Below are 9,856 nucleotides of genomic sequence, written 5' to 3'. Positions count from 1 at the left end.
GCGGTCACTGGGAACCGCCGCTGCGGGGCAGACCGCTGAGGCTGGTGTTGTGTGCGCAGCAGAGGGTAGTATAACTCCCCACGGGAGGAGTATAGCCTCAGGGCAGTGAGTGCAGATGATGGGGGTGATGGTGCGCAGGAGCAACAGTAATGACTCAGAGTCCAGTGATGCAGCCCAGGGTCTTTACTCACAGTTTTACACTCCAAGCCACTTCTGCGCAGGTAATGGCTGCCCACGTCGTACTGTGCTCACCAGGTGAGGGGCTCGGCCAACTCCCAGGTATCTTTGGAATGCTTTTCAGGACCCCCTTCGTGTGTCCTTTCTCTGGCCTGTTGTACCCTACAAGTGACCACGTTTCTGTCCAGCTGCCTCGGGCCTTGGCGGGCAAACGTATGTTCCGTTTACCTGGGTCCTATATGGTGCCTTCCTAACGGGTGTAGTGAGGGGCCGTGCAAGTACAATGCCTCCGGTTACTAGCTGAGGGTAGTTGCTCTCCTCCACTAGTTGAGGGATCCGGTTCCCTTTCTTGGCCTGACCCCCCTACTCTGGTAGCGGCGGGCGTACGGTGGCGACTGGCCGGTCCGCACCCCTGGGGTCCCTTCACTCCACTCCTGGAGCCTTTCCTGCTCTCCTTCTTCTCCTCCAGGCTCAGGCCTCCTTACTAGGCCCGCCTCTGGAGCAGAGCTCAAGCAGAGCCCCTGCTCCCTGTCACTTCTCCTCAGACTGACCACCGAACCTAAGATGGCTCCTCCCTTTTATATGCTCCTACTCAGTGCACCCAGGATCTACTCTCCCCACCCACACACTACCGGGTTCCCCCTTTCTAGGTGTTCCCTCCCCCCACTCCAGCCAGAGATCAGGGACAGTTGTGCTCACTCTTGGGAGCATTGTCGCCCTGTCCCCCGGAAATGTGGTGTAATGCATGTGGGTGTTAGGGTCCTGAGCCACACTCCATCCTTACCTGGAAGTGAGATATCGCACCTCTGGGTGAGATGCAGTACCTCTGTAGCGACCGAACCCTCGGGGCGCTACATTATCGTAGAGAAGGAGTGCTTGGCCATCAAATGGGCAATTGAGACACTAAGATATTATCTGGTTGGCCAAAAGTTCAGGCTAGTATCAGATCATGCGCTCCTGAGATGGATGAAGGAAAGGAAGGGGAAGAATGCCTGGGTGACTGGGTGGTTCCTAGCGCTCCAGGACTTTAAAGAAGTTGTCCAATACTATTTAATATTCCCCCAAGGTATTTAAACTGGGAAGAGAAGTTTTTTTGGTATTACCTTGTGTGTTCTTTATTGCCTGTGAGCGGCTCTATCGCTGACCGCTCACGGGCATCACGTGACCCCCGGCTGCAGCCATCTCTTGCATCCGCTGCAAGATGTACAGATGTACAAATGTACATTTTAGGATCTAGCACATTTCGGACACTATCCCCTCATTCATTATTTATATATTTATTTTATATAAAGAAAAGAGATGGGCTGCAAACCACTCATAAAATACCAACAGAGTGATTCCTACCTGTCTAAGAGAAAATGGTAGTCCAACTAGAGGTGATAGACACGTGCCGGAGTCTCTATGTGAGTGTCTATCACCTCTAGTTGCAGTTGTGACTTCTTCAAAGGACCCCTGGAAGCCGCACGCGTATATCTTCATTTGAACTACCATTTTCTCTTAGACAGGTAGGAATCACTCTCTTGGTATTTTATGAGTGGTTTGCAGCGCATCTCTTTTCTTCTTTTTATCATTTCATTATTATTTGCACCAGGGCATACGGTGCTTTGAGATTGCGGCTCTTTGCCTATCTGATCGTACTATAGCAGCAGCGCTGCTGCAGTTTTTTACATTTTATTTTATATAAGATATGAAAAATGCATATACTGTACATGTATATCAATGTATTTTTACCACACATCTGCACAGTAGCACTTTGTAATTGTATTGTATCATATTTTTTGTTTTGTTTTTATATCTGCTATATTGCATTTTATTTTGCTTATGTTTTCACCATTAGCACATTTTGCACTTTTTATATATATTTTTCACCAAACATCATTCAATTTTCATTTTGCATATTACATTCGCATAATACATTTATGCATATTGCTCTTGTTTTTCTAGGACATCACACACGCTGGTAATTATTATTTCATTTACACACTGCCATCTTGTGGTCATTTGGAGGAACCTTATGTTATTCAATACCATTGCACATTATGAACATCCACTAGTGTTATTGCGGATGGTAGTACGCATGCATGCACTGCACTTTGCTTGCCTCCACATCTGGTGTCCTCCGTTTCTCTGGCATCACAGGTCACAAGACACAGATGTTGTGACGCACGCTGAGCCTCCTGTGTGTGCACACGTCACACCCTCCGCGGCCTCTCCTATTGGATGTAATACACATACTAGATGCATCCACCCTCTGACGAAGGCATACCGAAACGCGCGTAGGGGTGGGCGCATGTCACCACAACCCGCATCATCTGTATACTACGGTAAATACATGATACATCATTCCAACTATAGCTTTGTTATTTGTTAGATTCATTCACTAATCAATCTATAAAACCATATACTCACTGTTCTTCCCTTTCAATATGATCTATTTCATTCCTTGACATGCGCCTTTCTTCAGCATCATTCCACAACCACTGCACATTTGTAATTTTAATAATAAATTTGTAACATTATTGTTGACTAATATCTTGGTTTGCTTTCTTTTTTTTCTAGGTACCAACCATGCAGGGTGCCCAAACTTTTGCATCAGACAATTTTCCTTTTTGTAATTTTTAAAATGTAAAAGTTGAAAAAAAAAAAATTTTTTTTGCCGAAAATACAAAGTAAATGTATCAGCTTTAACTTTAGCCCTTTTAGAGATTATTTCATTTTCAACTTGCTTAACTGTTCACAATAACAGTAATTTTGACCAGGGGTGCCCAAACTTTTACATGCCACTGTAGTATTTATATTCTTGTACATAGGGAGCAGTATTATAGTAGTTATATTCTTGTACATAGGAGCAGTATTATAGTAGTTATATTCTTGTACATAGGGGCAGTATTATAGTAGTTATATTCTTGTACATAGAGCAGTATTATAGTAGTTATATTCTTGTACATACAGCAGTATTATAGTAGTTATATTCTTGTACATAGGGAGCAGTATTATAGTAGTTATATTCTTGTACATAGGAGCAGTATTATAGTAGTTATATTCTTGTACATAGGAGCAGTATTATAGTAGTTATATTCTTGTACATAGGGGGCAGTATTATAGTAGTTATATTCTTGTACATAGGGGCAGTATTATAGTAGTTATATTCTTGTACATAGAGCAGTATTATAGTAGTTATATTCTTGTACATAGAGCAGTATTATAGTAGTTATATTCTTGTACATAGAGCAGTATTATAGTAGTTATATTCTTGTACATAGGGAGCAGTATTATAGTAGTTATATTCTTGTACATAGGGGCAGTATTATAATAGTTATATTCTTGTACATAGGGGCAGTATTATAGTAGTTATATTCTTGTACATAGGGGCAGTATTATAGTAGTTATTTTCTTGTACATAGGAGCAGTATTATAGTAGTTATATTATTGTACATAGTGGCAGTATTATAATAGTTATATTATTGTACATAGAGGCAGTATTATAGTAGTTATATTCTTGTACATAGGGGCAGTATTATAGTAGTTATTTTCTTGTACATAGGGGCAGTATTATAGTAGTTATATTATTGTACATAGTGGCAGTATTATACTAGTAATATTCCTGTACATTGGGGGCAGTATTATAGTAGTTATATTCTTGTACATAGGGGCAGTATTATAGTAGTTATTTTCTTGTACATAGGGGCAGTATTATAGTAGTTATTTTCTTGTACATAGGGGCAGTATTATAGTAGTTATATTCTTGTACATAGAGGCAGTATTATACTAGTTTTATTCTTGTACATAGGGGCAGTATTATAGTAGTTATATTCTTGTACATAGGGAGCAGTATTATAGTAGTTATATTCTTGTACATAGGGGCAGTATTATAGTAGTTATATTCTTGTACATAGGGGCAGTATTATAGTAGTTATATTCTTGTACACAAGAGGCAGTATTATAGCAGTTATATTCTTGTACATAGGGGGTAGTATTATAGTAGTTATATTCCTGTACATAGGGGGCAGTATTATAGCAGTTATATTCTTGTACATAGGGGGTAGTATTATAGTAGATATATTCTTGTACATAGGGGTCAGTATTATAGTAGTTATATTCTTGTATATAGGAGGCAGTATTATAGTAGTTATATTCTTGTACATAGGGGCAGTATTATAGTAGTTATATTCTTGTACATAGGAGCAGTATTATAGTAGTTATATTCTTGTACATAGGGGGCAGTATTATAGTAGTTATATTCTTGTACATAGGGGCGGTATTATAGTAGTTATATTCTTATACATAGGGGTAGTATTATAGTAGTTATATTCTTGTACACAGCAGGCAGTAGTTTTATGCAGGGTAGAGCAGCAATAGACACGTGCAACTCTCTTGTTCTGACGATCAGTTTGGGTCCCAGGGTCTCTGTGCATGTCGTAACTTGTATTAGCTGCCATACACCTTTAATTGTGGCTGTAACTTATTAATATATGTGTTAATTAGTAATATGTTACTGTACTGTTTTGTCCTAAGTTTGTCCAGGAGAACGTTTCTGTTTTTACCTTTTCATTTTATTTGACATTATGAGCTGTTAATGAGGATGATGAATCAGACGTGTCTGTAATCCTCCTTAATAATTGGATCTTTCTCAGCCCGGCAGCTATTATTACCTTCTCACTCACTGATGTGTCACTTACATTCCATACGAATAAGTTTACACTACATTGACGAAAAGTGGGAAAATCTTGGGACATTATTCAATTATGCCTATTTCATTATGTTTTATGCAAATTTATCTTCTTTATTTCTTTTAAATTATTGTGTTAGGAAGACAGAAACTTCCCATATGTCACACATCCTAAATGCAAAGTAGGCAACTTTCTTGATAGTCTTCATTAAAAATGTCTCAAATTTGGCTAATGATAATGTACTTAAAGGGGTGGTCCAAACCACATTCATTTTCATCCTAAATCTCTATTTAATGCCATAATGTAATATATTTACTTTAATTAAAAAGTCCCCATCATTCCTTCACTGCACAATGTAACTGTTTTAATTTTTTTTTTTTACTACTTCCTTTTTGATGAGACTTCCTTTGAGAATCCCCAGTGCTTGGATACGCAAACAAAGCGTCATCATGGAACAGAGGCTGCAGTCACTGCCTCAGTCTCTGCTCCCTCCCTGAAACACAGCATCACTAGTGACCTCATTTTCAGGGGCTGGGCAGCATGCACAGTGACAGTGCACTCTCTCGCCGACTCTGATTAAAAGTGACAATTCAGCAAGTAGCGCACTGTCAGTGTGCATTGTAAGAATACCCGGCATGCAGAGACCAGTTCTGCCCCAAAAATGACATCACAATTCTCATGATTGTCAACTCTTTGTGTCCTCCCTGTCCACCCTATCAGTATAAAACTGGCCATGTACACTCAATAGATGACGGCCGAACTCTCATTCGGTTTTCAGCTGTCTCCTGACCTCCCCATACACAAAAATGTTCAGCTTGGCAGAACATTCCTGTGTTTTCAAGGTGGAAAGTGGAGAAAGCCTCTGTTATATTGCACAGGCAGTGGCTTATTTACTGAATAAATCAAACTACCTGACCCTTATGTTCCCCAAAAACATCTTTTGGAGAGACTCATTGATCCTAGCAATATCAACATGTTTGGCCAACTTTGATCTAATCTCTATGGGGGCCTTCAGACATAGCAACAGTGAATAGTAGTAGGACACAAATGGCAGATCAAAGAATGGGCAGGGGGGAAAAGCATCCAAATTTTCTGAGAGGGCACATCACAGCATATACTCTATCAGAGTAGATGGGGAGGAAAGCACACACAAGGCAGTGGATGAAGGTGAATTACACTAGCATTGTAGAATGTAGAGATAGGAGAAAGTCCAAGGAGGACTTTACAGAGAGAGGGTGGAAGATTCAAGATATTACACCCTCTTTAGAATCTGCGTTTGTCACCATGGGAAATAGTACAGGAATGAAGTAGTAAGAAGTGCTAGTACACGGGGACTAGTGAAGGCAGGTTGTGCGAAGTGACCAGTCTAACAGTCTACCAGCGAGATTATCTGGCTACTATAGTATTACTGTGTTATATAGACAATGTACTATTTCTGTACAATTCATGAATTTTGGCAGGAGACTTAGCCGTACCTATGGCCACAGCCCCACTATCAATATTTGGTCAGTAGTCGGTCAGTATTTTTTCTCAGGAGTGGGAGACAAAACCAGGAGTGGGTGATAAATGCAGAATTGGTGACTTGTTTCTATTATACCTTTTCTCTGATTGTTCCTCACCTGGTTTTGTCTCCCACTCCTGAGAAAAAATACTGACCGAATGCTGACCAAATACTGATAGTGGGGCCGTGGCCTATGACTGGAGATTCACTTTATCAACTTCTCAAAGATGTGAAAAAACTAGAGAATAGCAACTTCACTAGACACTAGACATTTTTCTAAACATTTCTTTCGTCTGTGTAACTGATTTCTTGTTTTTTCTATAGGACGTTCTATAAGGAAAGTTATGGTGAACAGCGACAGTTCTTTGATGCCACTGTGGAGAACATTAAAGAAAGCCACTAAGTTAATAATCAACATTGATCTCTAAACTGACACAATATAGGGGCAATTACTAAAATAAATTACAATACAGTACATTTTTTGTTTTTTTTGGATGGAAAAATAGAAACTGCAATGTCATTATATTACATAAATGGCAATTTTTCAATTGTATTTAGAAGTATTCTCCAAAATCTTCCAGAGATAAGCATCCGGCAGTCATTTTTCTACATATTACCTTAGAAATATCATGCTCCTTTGGCTGAGTTGACTTGCGGGAATTTGAGCTTGGGGCCATATTGTGTGTAAATGATGGACTACAGCAGGAATCATCTTATGGTAAGATAGTGACAGCTTCATTAAAGAAGGGTTCTTCAGGATACAAAGCAAGCAGTCACCTCTACTTGGTATGTACAAAAAACTTGTTGACACTATGTTAATATCATATAAATATCATAATTTACTTATTAAGAGTATTTTTTATAATAATATAGACATTCTTTTATTAATTTTTCAGTATTCTTTCTACTGGGTAAATTTTGTCGAAGACCAATCATTCTCTAATACGTCCAGATCTAAATTTTTCTGGTCCTCCTTTGATCTTACTGGCAAATAACCAAACACTCTCATAGATCCCTTACACATTAATTGAACTTGGTGGACAAAATTGAAATCAGCAGCAGTTCTCCATTTCTCGATAACCTTCGAGGACACTCTGGAAAAGGGCATGAATCGTTGAGTTCCTCGAATCTCTTCATGGGTGATGTTATACATCCATTGTTCCATGTCTTTAGTTATTTGAAGCTCAGCAAAATCAAACATTTGTCTCATGCTTTCGACCGGGTATCTGGCCAAATCCTCATGACGCATGACCATATAGCGACCATTCATGAACTTGGAGGATCTGGCCAGCGCATTAATATCAGTCTGAGCTTTACAAATCTTTGCCATGACTCCACTCATTGTATCATTCTTGTTCTTAGAAACAACTTCATTTTTAAGTAAAATTTGGTTCTCGATGTTAAGGACAAAGCTGTTCCTTGATAAGGCAACTGCTCGTGGGTCCCTCACGAGATGAATAATTCTTAGATTCAGATTGGGGTCCCGCAAAAGTGGAAGAAGGACGGAAAGATCCAGGATCCTAACTGTTTTCATAACCACATGAGAATACATCTGACAGACATTCGATATTTTTTCCATGGAAGAGTTCACACATCGGAGAAAACAGTTTTGCCTGCTATAGCCTTCAGCTGGGATATAGGCAGTGCAAGCTGGAGGGGTGCAAAGAGCTCGACTTTCTGCAAAGAATCCAATCTCTGAAATGTATTTTCCTCCCTTTGGAAGGTAATGATGGAGGGGGGAGAAATCACATGTGAAGAAAGAATGGAGGAGATCCCTCACTGCATAATGCAGAAGCTCTGAACTTTCTTTCTGAAATTTCATCCAGACAGCATGACCAGGCTCGAAAAGGTAGAAGACATCCTCGTGGTGGTTGAAGATCTGTCCAAGGAATGAAGAGCCGGATCTCCAAGAAGAAATTATGAGGACGTGCACAGGCTTAGCTTTGGAAAAAGAGAAGGAAGAAGAACAAGAGGATTTGCTGAAGAGGAATTGTGAAATGTACAAGAGTGAAAAGGACATAAAAAGTAATAAAAACACAAAATGAAAGCGTAGAGGCATCATGTGGAAGTTTCTTGGGATCACGGAAACCGAGGCATGAGAAGCTGAAGAAACTTCTCCCAAGAATGTATTGACAAAGAATCACTGAAAAGGAGCAAGGGAATGGAGAAGAAGACACAATTTAAAAAAATGGGGAAAAAACAAACAAACAAAAACAAAGATTTAGTAACGAAAATCCCCAAAATATTAACTAAAATTAGAAATGTAAAATCATAATTCTGCAATTAGCGACTTTCTATGAAGATTCATGCCCATACCTTTTGGAGACTTTACGACGGCAGCTGCATGTCTAAACTGACCGGACCATAAATGAGGACTGCAGTTTTTCATTAACAAGAGAGATAGCCGAATGGTCCATAAAACTTTCATTTACGTCAGACTACGACTCTTATCACATGTTGTGTTCTTTGGACCTCCTTTTTTTTCCTTATTTGTTACTTAGAGAAATGAGTTAGGTGATAAGTTTCCGGGATGGTTTTACCAGACCTCACCGAGCAAAGTTGTTGTGTACTTTTTATTAGAAATGGTTATAAATGATTATTATTATATGGTTTCACAATGTAACGAGATATTGAAGGGATTCAGTTTTTGTATTTTTTTTTATAAAAATAAAAAGAGAATTTAAATTTACAGATTTGTCTTCCAATGGCTCTAATGTACGGGTGAAGGATGCAGGGATGTTACTTCCTGATGGTTTTTTGCCTAGTAAAAAAAAAATTGTATAAAAATTCATTAAAAAGTTGTATGTAGCAATAAAAAACTACAATTTATCGCTCCAAAACATTCAACTCCATCAACTATTATAATACATAATGCAACATTATAATTATATAATGGAATGTGGCGATGTAAGAACAATTTAAAAAAAGTGTTTTCTTGTGTAAAAAAATATTAATTTAGTATGAACATATCGGTATTGTGCAGAGCAATAAAGTTGTGTCAAAACAAAAATCCCCGAAAATTGTTGAATGTTTTTTTCCCCTATACAATCCCACTAAGATTTTTTTCCAGTGCAGGACTAATTTTTTTAAAAATTGTGGACGCTCCCTGGGCTAAATGTAAGGTTATATTTTTGGTGTAATTAGAAGCTGTAAGAAATAGAACTATGTTGTTTTGTGTACACATGACTTAAAGGCTGTGTTCACATATCATGGTTTATTCAGCATTTTTTTTCTGCAGCAAAACCTGATCTCTTGCCAGGAGATTGTTCAGGATTTTTCTTGCTTTTTTGCCTGTTTTTTTGTGCGTTTTTTTCACTGTCCTTTTGTCTCTTTTATGCATCTACATAAAGTTCAGTGAAAAAAAAAATCTCATTCTGGTTTTGGCATTACAGTGGGGGAGATGAATTGTTCAGGGACACTGGCAGTGCATTGAGTTTGTATGACACTATTTACTTTCACACTATGGGGTCTGCCATTCAGTTGCACAGGCATTGTTCAATTTCACAAC

At 38.8% G+C, this 9,856-nt stretch overlaps 1 protein-coding gene across 2 annotated transcripts; it reads right to left on the bottom strand.

The window, feature by feature from the left end:
• Window positions 1-1,813: 1,813 nt before the first annotated feature.
• On the bottom strand, window positions 1,814-8,777 carry LOC141155236 (carbohydrate sulfotransferase 4-like). Of its 2 annotated transcripts, none has more exons than XM_073642033.1 (2): window positions 8,665-8,777; window positions 1,814-8,491 (listed from the first exon to the last, which is right to left on the bottom strand). In XM_073642033.1, the coding sequence occupies exon 2, from the start codon at window positions 8,408-8,410 to the stop codon at window positions 7,253-7,255; it is 1,158 nt and encodes a 385-aa protein (XP_073498134.1). In that variant the 5' UTR covers window positions 8,411-8,491; window positions 8,665-8,777; the 3' UTR covers window positions 1,814-7,252. The 2 variants fall into 2 exon arrangements, with proteins under 2 accessions (XP_073498134.1, XP_073498135.1); XM_073642034.1 differs by having other exon boundaries at window positions 1,814-8,289; window positions 8,665-8,734.
• Between the last annotated feature and the right edge of the window lie 1,079 nt (window positions 8,778-9,856).

This window comes from Phyllobates terribilis, unplaced genomic scaffold (genome assembly GCF_046119375.1).
Source record: "Phyllobates terribilis strain yellow unplaced genomic scaffold, ASM4611937v1 Scaffold_7__3_contigs__length_470593459, whole genome shotgun sequence".
In the NCBI taxonomy this organism is placed as follows: Eukaryota; Metazoa; Chordata; class Amphibia; order Anura; family Dendrobatidae; genus Phyllobates; species Phyllobates terribilis.
The sequence above is the reverse complement of the archived record's forward strand: the minus strand, read 5'-3'. Positions and strand labels throughout refer to the sequence as shown.

What these genes read in the sequence shown, in the direction of transcription:
- LOC141155236 (XM_073642033.1), bottom strand. Translation starts at nt 8,410, where the DNA reads ATGATGCCTCTACGCTTTCATTTTGTGTTTTTATTACTTTTTATGTCC.